The following is an 18423-nucleotide window of genomic DNA, read 5'->3' as shown; positions in this document are numbered from 1 at the left end:
AAACCAACAACAACAATGCTGTTGTGGGGAAAAGAAATCAGAACCCCATGGCTGTCTTATGTTTCAAGTCTTTACTGGAGGCGGGAAGGCAGCACCATCTCTTCCGTGCTCGGGCCCCTGGAGGTCTTGATTGGCCCCGTGGCCACCACAAAAACCACAGAAAGATCTAGATGCTAAGAAGGGAGAAAGGGTGCTTCCGAACACTATTTCTTCACTCTGTCGGCCGTCTGGGAAGCACGTGGTTTTCTGTAGCTACAAACCTGGTATCTTTCCTCCCAACCAGAGTCAGTTCCTTCGAGGCAGGACCCTGAAGGTGAGGCTTCAGGATCCCCATTGCACACGGCCCCGAGCTGCTGCCCCTCCAATCGTAACCAATGTCTGCCAAGCCCCAGGAAAGGGCTTCAGCCCAAGTCCACCTGGTCAGGGGGACGGCAACTGAAATGAATGCCGGGGCTGGTATGCGGCGTCCTGGGGCGGAGGCATGGATTCGGTCGGTGTAGACTCGCATGCCTACCAACCCCTGTGCACACACTTTCTGCTGCTTGGAAAGCACTTTCCCTCCTCAACTAACGGGCCGTGACTTAACTCAGAAGTCAGTCGGCTCCGAAGTCTTCCTGGGCCGACTTGGGGGCCAATTTAAGAGAGCCCGGAGCCCCCGCTAAAGCTCTCTGCTCAGGGAAATACTTGATCACCGGCCTGCCTCTCCCTGAAGACTCTTGAGACGTGAGACAAGTGAGAACCGGGACTGGGTTTCAGTGACCCTGCATCTCTCAGGGCCCCGCACGCAGTGGCGGCTGGGGGGACAGTTCGGGAAGGCGCGAGCCGAGCGGGCCTCTGTCACCTCTGTCACCCACCTTCCCCTCCCTCCCCAGCAGCAAGCTCGGCAGAGTTTTCCAAACACTTCTCTCCTCGTGGCTGCTCCACAGTGACCGGTTTTTGGAGGTTTAAAGACAAGATGGTTCGGAGATACCACAGAAGAAAGGAAACATTGCTGGCTGTTTTTTCTCAGAAGGGCTCCTTCAAACAAACACGTCCCCTGAGATAAGAACCCAGAAGGGATGCAACAACCTCGGTGAATAATACAGATGACACTGTTGGCGCATCTCTGATGATACCATCTGCCACGCCCTTGGCCCAAATCCCTCGGTATTTCCCGGGCATTCTAACAGCAAGAGCGCTCGCTGGTTCTGCCTTTTCAGATTGGCGGTTCTCAAGTGTGGTCCCTGGACCAGGGGTATCAGCATCACGTGGGAACTTGTTAGAATTGCAGACTCTCAGGCACCTCCCCAGACCCACTGAGTCAGAAACTTTGGGGGAAGGGCCCAGGATCCTGAGTTTTAACAAGCCCTCCATCCAGGTGACTGATGTGCACTAAAGCTTGAGCACCATCGTGTTGGACTTTGGCTAGTGGCTGCCACAGTACAAAGTGCAGTTCGAGAAGACGGTAAAAGTATATCAAGTCATAGCCGACTTAGTCCCTAAAATCCAGGAATAAAAATCTTTCAACTACATTCTCTCAGATTCTGCCTTATTTCTTTGTGTCATTTCCTTCTGTACTCATAGGTGATGCTCAATATATATCTGGCGATTGACCTTGGAATACCTTAGTTCTTTCATCTTTAAAACGGAAGCTACTTATTCACTGTTTCATTCATCCATTATTTCATTTACTCAATTCATTCAAAGATCTACTGCTTAGCTCAAGTTGGCTCTACCTATCGAATTAATGTTTTGAAACTTTTGAAGCAATTGCAAGCATTATTTAAAGTAGCATTCCTCTTTCTGTATAAACCTCACAAGGCTTTGGGTATGTGGTTTGATCTGTGGTGATTAAGGATTCTGGGGGCAGTAAACCATGTTGTCATTGTGTGCCCCACAATGCACCTTCAAGATTTATACAAAAGGGATATAATAGAAGTCAATCGCAAAAACTGCAAAAGGACCTTCTTTTGTGGCTATACAAACCTTTCAGGCTGCTCTGCTTTACGCCAGGGTCAGTTCAGGTAGATGAAGGGTCTCGTTTCTCAAGACAAACGTGCATTTTCAGGCCGCTACCTAAACAAGGTACAGCCTGCCCCTGAGCTGCTCCTCATGAATGAGTTTGTATACAAACGATTAACTTTGGATTGCAGAAACACTATACCTCAAATTAAAAAAAAAAAAAAAAATTAAATATGCCCATTAGCAGTTTGGCCAGATCCGGACTGTGGCTGAACAAATAAGGGCTCCAACTGGATGTGCGTCCTAAGTGGGAGGAACTGAAAAGCTCCTTCTCTCTCTGGCCTCCGGGGAGGCAGCTCGAACACATGCTGAAGCCCAAGCTCTTTGCAGGAAACTGCCAGGGGCCTCCAGCCTTCAGCAAGAACCTGGGTCCGAGGACCCTGCGTGACAAAGGTGACTGAGTTCTCCACGGCCCTGGACTGGACAGCCCTCACATACCTCCAAGCGATACCTGTCCCTGGGGCTGTCACACTTGGCCCTGACCCTGACCCTGGCCCTGGCTGGGATTCCCTGGACAGAAAAGGTAGTTTTTGGTGCCTTGTTCCTTGTGACAGGTTTGAGGAAACTGAACAGGGTCTGGGCTGTGTCCATCAGGCAGGCAGCTGGCTTGGAGCAGGCATCCGAGGGCTTAGGCAGGAGGACGTGGATGGAACAGAGCACACAGTGCGGGGCGGGCGGGGAGGCAGAGCCTGGGAGCGACTCGCCTGCTTTCCAGTGTCCGGGCGATTACTGGAAAGGCTTGGAGGGCACAGCAGGGGGCGGCTAGCTGGGTCAAGGGTGGGGATCCAGGCGGAACTGAGCAGCAGGAATCTGACCAGGAGGTTCGGCAATACCCAGGTGGGCTCTTTAAATTTACAGCTGACACCAGGGGTGGGGGGAGCTCATGCATCATCTGGTCCAGGGATACCAGAGCCGTCCATGTTTTCCCCCCCACTTCCCTCACCCAAGACACAGATCGCTGATGGACCCAGTGCTCTTCCCCGCTAAGCCGGGAGGCATCTGCCTGTCCCAAAACAACGGCCAGGGAACAATCGGGAACCGCTCAGAGTCTGCCAATGAATCACATCTCACAACCTTCCTTCATCTGTACTAATTAACACCAGCTTTATGATTGAGGGAGATTTAATAACAAGTCAGCAAATCCTCACAACAGCTCCATGAGAAGGGTCTTTCTAGCCCCAGGTGGGAGGCGAGGAGACACCGCGTAAGGAGGTCAAGTTTGGCTCTGAAGGGCAGCCAGCTAAGGGCGGGCGCGCTCTGAACCCAAGCCCCATCCCCCAGGGCCGAGCCCTTCACCGAGGGGCTGATGCCGTCTCCCGCTCACAGGAGACTGGCTTCAGGCTCATCACAGAACAAACGAGCACGTACGTTTCGAATATTATATTCGCAGATTCATGAAACGCCAATATTTACAGGATATTAAAGCCATTGTAAGAGACAATCCGGTAAAGGTGCAATTGCCTTTGTAAGCTTCCAAATGGGAGTGTAAGAGCTTTTACAAAAACGTTTCAGAAACGTGGCTTCTAGGGCAACGGTTTATGGTCAACAGCTTTTTGATCGCTCATGTGAAAAATATGTACTTACATATATTGCAGGAAACCTCACCACTTCCTTCCTAAGCGTCAGTCAAAAACACTAATTACTTGACTAATTAGACTGTGAAACTTCCCTTACAGATGGTAAAAAGGAGCTATTTTCACCCCACAAATTTACTTGTGACATCCCAGCCAAAAAACTGGAGGAATGTTTCAATGGTTTTATTGTAGACAGCATGAAAAATGTAAGCAAATCATATAAAAATAAATTAGAAACTAATGAAAATAGTCTGTCCTCTCCTAAGAAGGGAAAATAGTCTGGTTCTGGGGGAGCGAAGAGCTGGTGCAGGAGGCCTGCTGACGGGGCAGCATCCGCTGTGCGCGGGCCGGCCCTGACACCTCCTCCAGGACCGGGACCGACCCCACGCAGCACCAGGCCTGCCTTGGCTCCTGACTTTCAGGTGCTTTCTTCTCATTCTACCTGTTGCCCTTTGTTTTCTCTCGGCCCTTCCCTACCGGTGAGAGCATCTGTTCACCCGGAAGCCAGGCTGACACGGTCTCCCTGCAGCTCTGCGCTCGATACTTCCGACGGCCACAACCGCACACTTGCCAAAGGACTGGTACCGAACGGAACGGCACCTACCACCAAGTACCGCAGCTCAGGGAAGGCAGTGGCCTCTGACCAGCGGTGTTAGCGCATGGAAGAGCCCCTGAGCTCGCGGGGCCAGCACCCAGGCCCCGGGTCTGTGGAGAGGCGCAGAGACACTCACCAGCATCCAGGCTGCCCGTGGCCGCGGTCCAGCCCATGAGGGGAGGGATGGCCCCCACGACGGCTCCCACCCACGTGTTGGCAATGCTGATCCTCTTGAGCGGGGTGTAGCAGCAGGTGTACAGGAAGATGTTGAAGAGCCCCAGAGCTCCGGTGAGTGGGTTTACGCCCCAGGTCAGAAGGGCGACTCCCGGAACTGCACAGCAAGCGGCAAAGGACACAGCTAGCAACGGGCTGGAAGAGAGCAGAGGACACAGGGCCGTCACCTTCAGCTCCAGGCGATCGCGACGTGGGGCACAGGTACAGGGAAGCGAGCTGGGGGGCGGGGCTGGCCTGGCCTCTGCCCTGAACCAGGACATCCTCCGGAGGACGTTTAGAACGAGGAGGGACTGGCTTGCAGGAGCTCGGGCTGCTCCTCCTGGCTTTGCCAGCCGGGACTAACGAAGTGAAGGGGGTGGAGGCCGCCGAGGCCCTGCCCCACCTCCCAGGCCGCGGACCTCCCGGCCTCCCCGGCCTCATCCGAGCAGCAGTGACCGCCGCCTCCTCCCAGGGCTGACGCGAGGGCTGCCCGACACGGCACCCGCTTTGCACGCGGTTCTGTTGCACAGCTGGTGGGAAGTTAAGTGAACGTGACAGACGAACCCTTCGGAACCCAGGATTTAGGATTTGGGCAAAAACCAGTATCTTACTTCTGGAAGCCGTTCTGTCCATTTACTTATTCTTTATTTAAAAACATCACCCAGTTAGTACTAATGCGTAAGGACAGTGTGTCTGAGTACCACTACATGTAATAAATTACAGGCTCAGCACGGCACCAGCTCTGTGCCGGCAATGAGACACCACGGGCCGCCCGTGGTGATCGCGCTGCCCGGCCAGACCGTGGTTTATGGACACACAGCTTTCAAAAGAGGTGGCACAACGCCCTACACGTAAATTGTCAGATAAAAGTCTACAGCGCTAAAGATGACCGCAAGCCTGCTTCTCAGCAGAACCTGCTTTTGAAAGTGGACTTCCAGGGCCTCTTGTGAAAGGCTTTTCCGAAGTGTGGATAAATTGCATCTACTAGTCCCTGCCCATCTGCATGCTTCTTTACTCCCCTGAAGAAACCTAAGGAGGGAGCTTGAGCCTGTCTCCTCCTTGGAGAAGCCATGGCTCACTCGCAGGCCTCAGCACGTGCCCGCGGGGACGAAGGCGTCACGGGTGCAGCTCCGAGGGGGCTCTGGTTTTAGGGAGGCCGGCTCGCGTCCTGCAGGCACGCGTGTGGGTGCGGCCGCGTCCGTGACACTGCCTGCCTGTCCTTCGAGGAAAAACACGAGCTGCGGGGGGGGGGGGGTCCGGGGAGCAGGAGAGCCCACGGGCTGGAGACCAGGGGCCCTCGGGGCGGGAGCCCGTGAAGGGGGAAGGGCCCTTGCAGAATCCTGGCTCCCACTCTGATGTGGGGACCGGCACTGACCCCCTCCTCCCAGGCTGTGACCACTTGGGCCCGCAGGTGGAATCCAGCCAAATGGGAGTCTTGATGGAAAGAGAAACTGTACAAGGGGTATGCTGTTGTCAAGGCGCCGCTGATGAAGAACCAGGAACCACACCTGAGACTCGGCACGTGTTCAACCCCGGGGGGTGAATCTCCATCCCGTTCCGCCACCTCTTCTGCATTGTGCATGCATGACGCCTCCCATAGGCCCTCGAGCTGCTCTGGCCCCCCTCCAACACTCCCACCCGACGGCCCACCGCGCTGGGGCTCAGCCAGGGCTCTTCTCCCTTCCCGGTCCTCAGCGTGATGGTGGCAACTTCTCTCCTACTTCTCAGGGCCCCAGACCCCCTCCAGCCCCCAACCCCTCAACAGACATCCTTCCCTCTTACTAAGAGTGATGGATACTTCATCTTGACTTCTTCCTCCCATTTTCTCTCTCATTTTTAAAGGTAAACGCTCCAGTTTTGCTCTTGTGTAATCCCCTCCCTGGTCTGTCTTTCACCTTCTCCCTCCACTGAGCCACATCCTCATGTCAACGGCCTTGTTCACGTTTCTCCAAGGTCTGACCATCCCCTCCAAACCCAAACTAGCCTTGACTTCCCCATCCCTCCCTCTGCTATCGGCCCCAACTCTCTCCCTCACACCTACTGAAGCAGATTTCTCTCTGCTGCGACGTGGATAACACCATGTGATACACACCATGTGACCTAGACCACCTAGCTTCCCTGTAGAGCAGAACACACAGTTTTCCAGGGGCACGGGGAGGAAGACACCTGGGGTCACCTCTCACATTGGTCCAGAAAGTAGAACTGAAATGGCTAAGAAGCAGTGCAAAAATTGTAACCGCTGTTCTTCTTTCAATCAGGTACTTTATAGCTTATAAGAACAGATTTTTTTTTCCCCTATGGGACTCTGAAAAGCTAGTTTTATTTGGGTGGAAGAAAAATGTGGCTCATAAACATTTTTATTTTTCCTGAATTGGACCTTGTGGAAAAAAAAAAAGGCTGTTCACTCCTTCTCCAAGGACTGTGGAAGCCAGTTGGATTCAAAGGTATTAGTGTTGTAAAAAGCCCTTTTACAAAAGTGAGCGTGAATTTAATTTATTGAGATAGGCGATTTTACGTGGAAGTTTAGTTTCTGACCCTTGTCGGAATCACAGAAAATCATGAGACTCAAGTTTGGTGTTTAAATCCGTGCTCAGGGGCACGAATGAAAATTGGGTAGGTTGACAAACCATGTAAACAAAAATGAGGATATCCACCCAGGTAGGGATGACCATTCTCAGCGCCCGGGTACTCAGGGAACCCATTTCCTTCCTGGTCCAAGGAGCCTGGGGTCGGCTCATGTTGTGGGTAAAAGCGCCCCAATGACTAATTCTGTGAAGTGTATACTCCTGTGCTCTATTTTTCATAAACATATATGTTTAGCAACAGAGGAATGGTAAAGATGTGGTACTTATATACAATGGAATGTTACTCAGCCATAAAAAAGAACAAAATAATGTGCTTTGCAGCAACATGGATGGAACTAGAGATTGTCATACTGAGTGAAGTAAGTCCGACAGAGAAAGACAAATATCATATGATATCACTTATATGTGGAATCTAGAAAAAGGGTACAAATGAACTTATCTACAAAACACAAGTAAGGTCACAGATGTAGAAAACAAACTTATAGTTACCAGGGGATAAGGGGGGGGGGAAGGATAAATCAGGAGACGGGATTGACATATACACACTACTATATATAAAATGGATAACTAATAAGAACCTACTGTACAGCACAGGGACCTCTACTCAATACTCTGTAATGGCCTATATGGGAAAAGAACCTAAAAAAAGAGTGGATAGTTGTATATGTATAACTGATTCACTTTGCTGTATACCTGAAACTAACACAACATTGTAAATCAACTATACTCCGATAAAAATTTTTTAAAAATAAAATTAAATTTAAAAAAATTAAAAAAGAAGTACTTACTCTCCCCCCTATATTTGAGGAAAGGAGGGAGAGAGGGAGAGAGGGCGGAAGAAAACCCATAAAAGTAACATATGTTCATTTCCAAAAATTTGGAAGGACAGAAAATCACACAAAAGATTCTAAATTAGCTTTTCAAAGAAACATTGGTTTATAGCTTTCTAGCCTTTTTCCAATGATACATCTACTTTAAAAATAACTGAGAACAGGGACTTCCCTGGTGGTGCAGTGGTTAAGAATCCGCCTGCCAATACAGGGGACACAGGTTCGAGCCCTGGTCCAGGAAGATCCCACATGCTGCGGAGCAACTAAGCCCACGCGCCACAACTACTGAGCCTGTGCTCTAGAGCCCGCGTGCCACAACTACTGAAGCCCGCATGCCACAACTACTGAAGCCTGCGTGCCTACAGCCCGTGCTCCGCAACGAGAAGCCACCGCAATGAGAAGCCTGCGCACCGCAACGAAGAGCAGCCCCCGCTCACCGCAACTAGAGAAAGCCCACGTGCAGCAACAAAGACCCAATGCAGCCAAAAATGAAGAAAGAAAGAAAGAAAGAATTGCTTTGCTTGGCTCTTTAAAAAAAAAAAAAAACAACTGAGAACACAATGAATTGTGGTTTTGTTGCTTATTCTATTTTCAATATATCTTAATAATTTCCCTATGCAGTTAAGAATTATTTTACACCATTATCATTAATAGTTACATAGTGGCCTATTCCGTGGATATACCGCAGTTAATTCAATCAGTATGTCTTTTTGGACACAGCATTTTTCCAGTTTTTAATTAGAAATAATGTTGGGATGAATATCTCATAGACAGGTCGTTGTTCACAGCTCTGACTATGATACATTCTGAGGATAAGTTCCCAGATCACTGAGTCAGATGATATGAACATTTTTAGGGGTTTTGACTTGTACCCCAGCCTGTACCCAAGAGTTTACACTAGTTTACACTCCCACCAGCAGTATATGAGAAAGCCAATTCCCAGAACCTGTATCAACACTGGGCACGGCGGCATTGAACACAAAACAAAAATGAACAAAGTCAAACAAGTTTACTGAGGTAGATAGTATTATCCCCATTTTACAGATGAGAAACTGAGACTTGGAACCAGGACCTGTACTCGGGCTTCCTTGCGGGCTCACTCAGGTAACCCGGGGTTCACCCTCTAGCTGGTACGCGGGGGGCACTGGTCTAATACCACTTACTGGCGCTCTCACTTCGGGGGGCTGCAGGGCGCTGGGCGGTTGGGGTCTTCAGCCGGCAGCAACCTCCTGTGGGCTCACAGCTCCTTCAGTTCACCCCACTGCCCACGTGGCCTAACGTCCTGCTGCATTCCCTGACGTGGAGACGACTGGGAAGCACTCCATTTCTTTGAAAAAATGGACAGACCTGGGATGTAACGCGGTGAGCAAGACAGACATGGTCCTCATCCTGGGGGTGCTTAACCCAGAGTGGGAGACAGTGAAACAGGTGGGAACAGTCCAGTGAGGGGCGAGCCTTCCGGGAGCAGGAGCCCAGTGTGAGCGCGGGTGCGGAGCGGACACGGGAAGTTCGGGGGATGTTGAAGCCGAACCCTGACGGACGGATGGGAGGCGGGCAAAGGGTGGGGCAGCGTGCTTTGGGGGCCAGAGGGGTCAGAGAGCAGAGGTCGGGAGGGCCACGGGGAGGTCTCTGGGCAGATGCAGAGTCCACGAAGCTCCCTCTGCTTCTTAAATCAGGGACGGAAACGATCAGACCTGCTTTTGAGAAGGAGCCCTCTGCGTGCCAGCAGGGCCAGCATTCACTCCCCTCACGAGAGAGGTCCCCATTAGGCGTGTTTTTGAGGAAAATGAATCGCGATCACCCCGCCGCACCAGTTTTATCAAATGCTCAGTTGAGAGAAACAGCACTCAGGTAGCCAGTAGCCGTAATCTACCTTCCAGACCCCCAAACCCACGGTGGGTAAAGCCGGCCAGCAGGGCCGGGCCCCCTCCTCCAGGCGGCCTTCGGCGGCTGACCCCAGGGCGATCGCGCCGCCGTGTTTATTAGCTCCTGGTTTTCCCTCTCCTTGTCTCTCCCATGTCTCCTTTTTGTTGACTTTTTTGATCACTTTTGTTACATTTTATGTAACTTTGGAAGTTAAGAGAAGCATTGTTTCAAATAAGGCAGAATAAAAGAGTTAAGTAAACGAAGGGTGACCCACAGGGTTTTGGTTAGAATCTTTGCACACAGTGAAAATACATCAGTAAAAGAAGCGAAGGGTTCTTTTTGAAGCCGGAAGTAGGAAGAGGACGAGCAAGAATAAAGAGGAAATACATCAAGTGGTATCTGGGTTATTTTTTCAAGTTGGATTTACCGTGAAAGCCTTAAATATCATGGCGATATTAAAGTTGCTTAAGTTTAGCTGTTTTAATAAAGAGATCTATTTTTGATACAGAAAAAGATTAGGAAAGCGCACTCCTTTCTCATCTCTGTTAAATACAACTATGATTTTCTGCCTTAGTCTCATAAAATGTGCTCAGAGCTAAATCTCAGAGACCTGAAAGGCAACATTGTCAAAGACTGATTTCCTGTTATTTTAGGTCAATTACTCAGAGCACTCTTCCTGCTAATCACACTGCTCAGCCCTTGATCAAAAAACCCACCTAGTCTCCCTGTTCATGGGTTTTGGAAAGTATCCCAAAGCTGGGGAGAGACACCCCACCCCACCCCCCGCCCCCCATTATTTCTCCTTTTATTATTTGTTCTTTATTTAAAATTTTTGTTGACATTTTTTTTCCTCACTTAAATTCCTCAGCAGTTCATCCACACTTCAGGTGGTACTCGGAGGCCTGATTTCTAGAGGTAAGACCAGAAGGAAGGCGAACAGGAAGCTTCCTTGGGTTTCCCTGGGCTGCGGTGACCCGAGGGAGAGGGTCTCGCTGGGACCTGCTGGCAGACCCTCTGCACCTGTGGTTCTGTCGCGAGCATGGTCCTTGGACCAGTCACAGCAGCAGCATCACCTGGGAACTCGTTAGGAACCCAGGTGATCTGGAGACCCACCGCTACACTATCACCACCGTGACGCCGGTCCTGCCTGGCCTGCGTCTGGCCAAGCTGACGCAGGCTGAGCCCACAGGACCCTTCCGGTGCTGACCGTGCTGGCCTGGTAAGTCGCCCACTTTCACTTGTCCTTACATGAATGTCACTGCAGTGGAAAGCACTCAGCGCTGTGAACTAGACCTGCCATCAGCTAACGCAGGAACTCGGCTGTACCCCTCAACCCCTCTGTTCCAAAGACCTTGATCTAACCTAGTCATGTGGCTTGATGTGTTTTGGCCACTGAAAGGGCGGGATGAAGCAAGTGTGGCACAGTCTTGATAACTGTTGATTCTGGGTGATGGGTGTCCTGGGGTTCAGGGTGCTCTCTCTACCGTTGTGTCCCATGGAACATTTTCACAACAAAAATGTTTCTGAAAATGCTTTGATACTCTTTATTCATATTATCATTCTGGTTTCTGTATATGGCATAACTAAGCACGGTGTACAGCAATCAGGTGGTTCCGAGTTCTCGCATGATAACTCTGATGTTAACTATCTATATAAAAGCGGGCGAATTATTTAACCTCTCTGGTCCTTATTCCTGAACTGTAAAGTACAGGTTGTATTAGGACTCTTTTGATGGCAAGATTGCAACCCGAGTCAAACTGGCTTACACATAAGGTTCGGTAACAAGACCACGGGGAAGGCAGGGGTTTTACCCCATGGAGCTATGTGACCTGGAGCAAATTACTTAACCTGCTGGCCTCAGTTCCTTCATCTGTGAAATGGGAGACACTTACGCCACAGAATTGCTTACGAATTACATGCAATAATGTAAATAAAGCACTTAAGAGTGCTCACTCAAGGTGTTCATTCATTATTCATTCAAATCTCTCACTGCCTACACAGCCAGCCGCTACACTAGGTGTGGGTACAGCAGCCGTGAACAAGACAGAGAGCAGAGTTTAGTCTAGAAAGGAAGACAGACGTTAAACAAACACAAGTACTATGAACTCTGAAGTTGCAACATCAGCTATAAGAAAAAGAACAGGTGATACGAGACAGAGTTATTAAATAGAGGACTTATTTAAATAGAGCTGGAGGTAGAGGCTGATAAACTTGCAATAAATTGTTTCCCCTGATTTATTTTTTCAAAATTATAAAGACGTAACGGATATATACTAGAATATGAAAACTCATGTATATATACTCAAGAATGTCAGTTCTTAATCATAAATTATAAATGTATGATGGCTGTGAAGCATGTTTCTAATAACAATTAAAATGGCAGAATATTTCTATCTCCAATTATAACTTTAAATTAAGAATTTAATTTTATTACAGCAAATTACAAAAAAATAAACCAGAACCAGGAGAAACTAGGTTGATCATCTGCAAAACATTTTTAAAAATTTATTTATTTATTTATTTATTTTTGGCTGCAGTGGGTCTTCGTTGCTGTGCACGGGCTTTCTCTAGTGCAGCGAGCGGGGGCTACTCTTCGGGCTACTCTTCGTTGTGGTGCGCAGGCTTCTCACTGTGGCGGCTTCTCTTGTTGCAGAACACGGACTCTAGGTGCGCAGGCTTCAGGAGTTGTGGCTCACGGGCTTAGCTGCTCCGTGGCATGTGGGATCTTCCCGGACCAGGGCTCGAACCTGTGTCCCCTGCATTGGCAGGCAGATTCCTAACCACTGTGCCACCAGGGAAGCCCCCGAACATTTTTTTTTTAATGTGCGCTTACACGTCTACCACAGTAGCTGTGATGGCTTTTATTAAGAACCGAGGAGTTAATATCTCTGTGAGTGGATGTTGCTGGAGTGAATTTATAAAGGAAAGATCAGAAAAGCAGGGGAATGGGGTGTGAGAACGGGGTGTGACAATGCTGCAAAACATTCCTAATTGTCAATAAAACAGAAAAAAAAATGTGTGAATAAGGAAAACAGCACAACTTGATGGGGGCGGGGAATGGTGGCAGAAAAAGATCTAGCAGTTTTCTTGAGCTAAAAAAAATTCTTTTGTATCCGTTCACTCACTCATGCAAATAGGTTCACAGCTCACGCTGAGGGTGGAATGATGATTTATTTCCAAACTCACATCCAAAACTGAGTTACATTTTAAATTGAGAGATCTTTCTACTGAGCATCAGCGTGAGGTCTTTCTGCTTGTGCCTTTCCTGGCCAAGGCTACCGTGGAAAAGAAACTAAGAGATACGAGTGGGAGGGGAATTTGTCAACACATTTCTATGAATTATTTATTCCTCCCATAAAATCTAGTATTTCTTTGTTTGCTAAAGACCAATCCTTAGTAGCTCTATCAAAGTGGAATCTATAGAAATTAGGAACAAATGAGAAAATACAAGCTTTAATATGATACCTACTCATTACACTTAAATGTAATTTAAATTACCTGACTTTTAAATAATTTACTGGAGAAATGTGGCCTTTCTGTTTAAGTAATATGTCAGAGAGGTCTATGAAATGTTACATTAAATCAAGAAGGCTTTATATTTTAAGCAGCTCTGCAGGTAATTGGTTTAGACAAAAATTAATCTCATACTTCTTGGTTATTTTTCCGGAATAAATGATTTTTAAATTGTAAAACGAAATTCCCTTTCTTCAAATACAAAAGAAAACTCAAAACCTTAATCAAACCAAGCCAATTTAACTTTAATTTCCTACATAAATCCCACATTTGAGCTTTGACCTGAGTTTTTGGGAAGAGTCTTAACAAATAACTGTTTTGAAAATATCCCCCCAGAATCTTACTTAGGAATTTTCTATTTCTGAACAAGTCTCAAGTTATAGATACTGGGAGGTAGCAGGGGACTGATGTAAATTTAGAATTTAAGGAATATGTGAAGACAATGAGGACACAAAATATATTTTAAAAGGAAATTAGTTACAGCAATTTTTGAAAGACTATCAGTTATATATAAAATGATGGTAACCTGCTTCAAGAAAAAATTAAATTTTACAACATGTTTAAGAGAAATGCAAGAATAAGTATGTATTTCTGGCATGATTATATTTAAAATATGGGGACTGTGGTACTACATTAAGTAAAACTTTAAGGAGGAAAGCAAAGCAGGTCTGAGCTGAATGAGTTTTTGAAAACTGACTGAAGAATCTTATTAATCTAGGGGGAAGATAAGAAAGATAGGTTAGGGGAAAAAAAAAAAAACCACTCAAAGGAACACTGGCCCGCTGTTGACCTCTCAGATTCAGCCTTCTAACTCAGGGAGGAAGCGAATGGTTACCTCTTGAATGACGCTACATCGATTCAGCGCAAATTAAGAATATGTTATTTGTACGAAGACTCTGGAATTTTCAAAGAGAAGATTCCTATTGTTCGATCTCCTCCATGAAAACCAAGTTCCTAGTGTAGTGGTCCAATCTCAGTGTTTTCTCACATCCTTGAGGGCGGGACCACCTACGGAATTCCTCCATTACCCCCAGGCCCCCGGGAGGAACACCTAGGCTTGCCTAGGTGGGAGACACATACTTTTCCTTTTTCCTGGTTGACCCAGATGGTTTAATTCTCTGACCCCCCTCCCTTTTTAATTTATAGGAATCTATAAAAAAAAAAAGCAGCTTTGTTCACCTACATAAACTTAGGGTCAGTGAATTGTTAGGAGTCTTTGAGAAGCTTTAATAAAACACAATGTATAAAAAATGAAGCTAGGAAATAAAGTATCCATCCCTACAGCGCTGGAGACTGCTGGAAGCTGCATGCACTGCAGCTACTTGGACATGAGGGTGCAGATGTGGGAGACTGCATCTCCTGCACCGCCTGGCACCGGAGCCTTTGGTCCAGGACAGTGTTTGCAAACACGGACATCCGTAGGGACCAGGCTGGCAATGTGAAGGCGTAAAGTGGGCGGACTTAAGAAAACACAGGAGGCGTGAGGACCGTGGGAACTGCTCGTCAGGTTGCTCGGGCAGATTCCATGTGGGAGCGAGCCAGAGAAGCCTAGAAATCTGTGGTTTTATGTTCAAATTTTCTATTTTTAAACATTGGCAACTGCAGAAAAGCAGTGTACCAAACAAAAAAGTGCCTCCTCGGCATCTGGTCTGGGGGCTGCTGTTTTGCAGTCTGTGGTCTAGGTGGAAGGTCTCTGCTGTCGAGTGCATGCAGCTCCTCTGCCCCAGGACGACCCCACACCCTGCCCCCGGCGACACTTCTCTTATCTTTGGTGTGGCCGTTTCTTACTCATCCCCCAAGTTCAGCCTTGACATCAAAACACGTCCTCCAAGGACATCTTCCCTCACCCCTCTCTCCTCCCTGTCCGCCCCCCATGGGTGGTCCACGTGCCCTCTGCTGTCACAGCACTTCTTGGTCTCACACTGACCTCCTCTGCTGCCTTGTCTACCCATCCCCGACGTACACTTTTTCAGTGCGACTCTGTACCATTCATCTTTACATGCCCTGTACCTAAGGCTGGGGCCCAAAATGTTGGCTGAAACAAACCTTTACAAACCAGGCAAAAGAGAGAACATGATCTTAAGACTACTGCTCCCGTAACAGCAGTCAATGGGAGTAGCATTTGATGGTGTCGAATCTTTTCACATCATCATCTTATTTGAAAAGGGAGGAAATAAAGTGATAGGACATTAGACCAGATGACTCCAGGTTATTAGTAGAAGGAGTGTTTGCTCCTATGACTTATTTCCCACGTGACTGCAAGGTACTGGCTATGTCGCTACGATACGATAGTTACTCTGTATATTCATGTTTCTTAGAATATCTAAGTATTGTCTGGTTATAAAAAGGGGCCTGGGGGCTGAAGGATTCCCCCATCCCCAGGACTGCTGTCAACAAATGCTCACAACTCACGATGCTTTCATAAATGCTTTCTTTCTTTTTTCTTATGACAATGAGAGAAAAGCATGTTAACTATCAGAAAACTCCCGTGTTCCTCTCATACAGCCACTGTGATGACCTGTCACAACGACGTGCACACAGGCCTTTTGCTGGTTCTTCCTAGCATGGTTCATACGTTGAATGATTTTATTTTAAGGATAAAGTTCTGTCTGTTAGTACCACTATTATTGAGACCAAATCTGTTCTTCCTGCCACTCCAAATGACTGGTTAACACTAAAAAAAAGAAATTTCTACACCTATAAAATGTTTATGTTCTTATTACATTCTCATTATATACACAACGAGAGACTAATCGTAACTACCCAGAAGCTCTGCAGAGCTTCACCCGGGCCGGCTACGTGTCTACTAGACCAGCGTGACGGGGGGAATGAATAACACTCCCAGGTCCCCTGCAGCCCGCAAGATGTTTACATTTGCTTAAGTGCTTACTGGTAAAACCTTCAGTAAATGTGAAAAGTGTCTCCTGTAAATCCCTATAATACTTCAGCTAAACCCCGTTCTTTAAGTTAATAATGCCAACTAAACAATCCATTCATTTCACTCCGAAAACTCAATCTTCATCACTCATTTCAAAACCAGGTATGGGCGGCCCCCAATTCCAAGTGCTTTGATTCATCCGCTCTGAGTAACCTTCCACTCTGCTCTTATCGCTGTGTCTCTCCGGCTCACAGCCCACACACCTCACACTTACAAGTTATGGACCACTCTCGTCGGAGCCATTAAGTTGGGGAAACTAACGCTGACATGTAGTCTTTCCCTGTCAACATGACCGAGCTGGAAAATGGATAATTCAAGGGAGACGGAATCAAAATAACAAATAAGGCCCAGCCCACGCCTGACTTCTTCAGGAAGCTTTCACTGCCCAGCTGGTCCTTATCCGAATCTTCCCTCTCTGACCTCCCGGAGACCTTCTTGTTTGTACCAATTCATTTATTTCCGTCAACACATGTTTATAGGCTGCCCCGTCTTGTCTGCTAAGCATTTTATGCATTTGGCTAATTTTTCCACCCAGATTATAAGCCTTTTGAGCACGATAACAATAAAACTGACAGTGCTGGTTCCATTCTAGGTAATCAATAAATTTTTGATGAATTAGACAAGGGAATTATGTAACTCTAAAATATAGAGAAGATACATTTGGCCTTGACATTCTTAAAAAAGATTAATTTTAATTAGGGTAGACCAGGAAAAAAGGTTATTACTTAAAAAAAATATATAAGCTGTATAAGAAATTTAAGTCTGAAGGACTTCAACTCAGAGAAAGATGTATCCCTCTGTCTTCTTTGAAAACACACGGGAGAGTGAACAGAAAACAGAGAACTGCAGCTGTGACAGAACCAGGAAACCCTCCTACAGAAGAGCTGCCAGACACAGGAGGGCAGTGAGAGGACACACAGGTCTGCGCACTGAGGCAAACGGTGAGCGCCTAACCCAGGTCTTCCGGAGGCTCTGACTACAGGTCACAGAAGGGATCCGACGTCAGGTGGGCGCTCTGGGGCTGGCGGAGGCGGACCCCAGCTAGAAGGTGGCCAAGGAGAATGAGGGCCGGGGGGCTCAAGCTGTTGGAAAGCTGCCCCGGAGGAGTGGCCTCGGGTGCTCTCTGTGCCCCGTATCCCCGCCCCCGCCCCGCTTAACTGCCCCCACCAGCCGTGCCCTTGGCCCAGGGCACTGGACCGGAACTCGGGCCGGCAAGTCTTCTCACGCTGGGCCTGGGAACTGGGACAGAGGACTCGGCCGGAAGACCTGGGGGCCAAGGCTGAGGGTTCCATGTCTATGATGAGTCAGTTTAAGTGGAATTGGGACCTGAAGACCCAACAGGCAGAGAGGAATGAGGTGGAAGCGCAGAGGGCAGCAGCCTCGACACGGGGGTGGGAGGGGTGAGGGGTGCCATGCTTTCCGGAAGTCTGGCTGTAAAAAGAGAAGAAAAACCAGACGGAGGGGCTGACTGAACACTCTTCTCTATGACAGAAGGACCACTTGTCCAAATATTAAGTCAGAAGGAAAGGAGCCGACGGGGCAGAGGGCCTGGGAGGCCCAGGGAGCCTCTAAGCCAGGCACCTGTGCTCTGCAAGCTGTCCTCTAGGGCTGGAGCTTGGGGACCAGAAGGAGAAACGGGGCCCCAGCCGCCAAAAGTAAGTGTTAGATGCTGACAGCAAAAACCTGTGGAGAAGCACCTGGTCTCATCCTCCCCGGAAGAAACGAGGGCTGTCTCAGGAGGAACTACTGAGGACATTCACTTTGAACCAATCATCATCTGCCCTCCCCTCGGCCACCCAAAAGCTACGAAATCCGTTTTATCCAATTAGGACCAAGGTTGCAAGTCAATACAGAGTTTCATCACACGGAGGGCGTTCAAGGACACTGGATACGCGTGTGACATGTAAGCAGCAGGAAGGAAGGAAGTTACTTGTGAGAATACAAAACAGCAGAAAAACGGGGGGCCCAGAGGTGTCAAATTCCTTCTTGATTTTGCCTCGCTCAACCCCAAGTCATCCAGGCTCCCAGAGCCGTGGTCCCCTGGGCGGTGCCGCGGCTGTGCCGACACTCAGCCTCAGGGGCACAGATGCAGGGGTGTGGCCCCCAGTTAACAGAGGTCAAGTCTGCAGAGAGGAGCCGGTCCTGGAGGTAAGACAGCGCCGTCTGACCCCTGCAGCCCCTCTCCAGACGTCCTCAGACGCAGACGCTGAGCTCTTTACCAAATGCACCGAGACTCCGCGACCAGCGGTGTGTGTAAGGGATGCACCTAAGTGACGTGGGGACAACGTACTCAAGTTCACCAAGTGGC

General features: G+C 48.4%; 1 protein-coding gene across 2 annotated transcripts in view; it reads right to left on the bottom strand.

Annotated features, from left to right (window-relative positions):
- LOC118887536 (protoheme IX farnesyltransferase, mitochondrial) overlaps nt 1–18423 on the bottom strand; it is a 108427-nt gene that overhangs the window by 9854 nt on the left and 80150 nt on the right. For both annotated transcript variants that reach the window (XM_036838417.1, XM_036838418.1), the window contains one exon: nt 4307–4539. In XM_036838417.1, coding sequence (XP_036694312.1) covers nt 4307–4539 — 233 coding nt within the window. The remainder of the gene's footprint in view (nt 1–4306; nt 4540–18423) is intronic.

Source organism: Balaenoptera musculus, chromosome 20 (assembly GCF_009873245.2).
Source record: "Balaenoptera musculus isolate JJ_BM4_2016_0621 chromosome 20, mBalMus1.pri.v3, whole genome shotgun sequence".
Lineage (NCBI taxonomy): Eukaryota > Metazoa > Chordata > Mammalia > Artiodactyla > Balaenopteridae > Balaenoptera > Balaenoptera musculus.
This window is presented reverse-complemented; position numbering and strand designations above follow the sequence as displayed.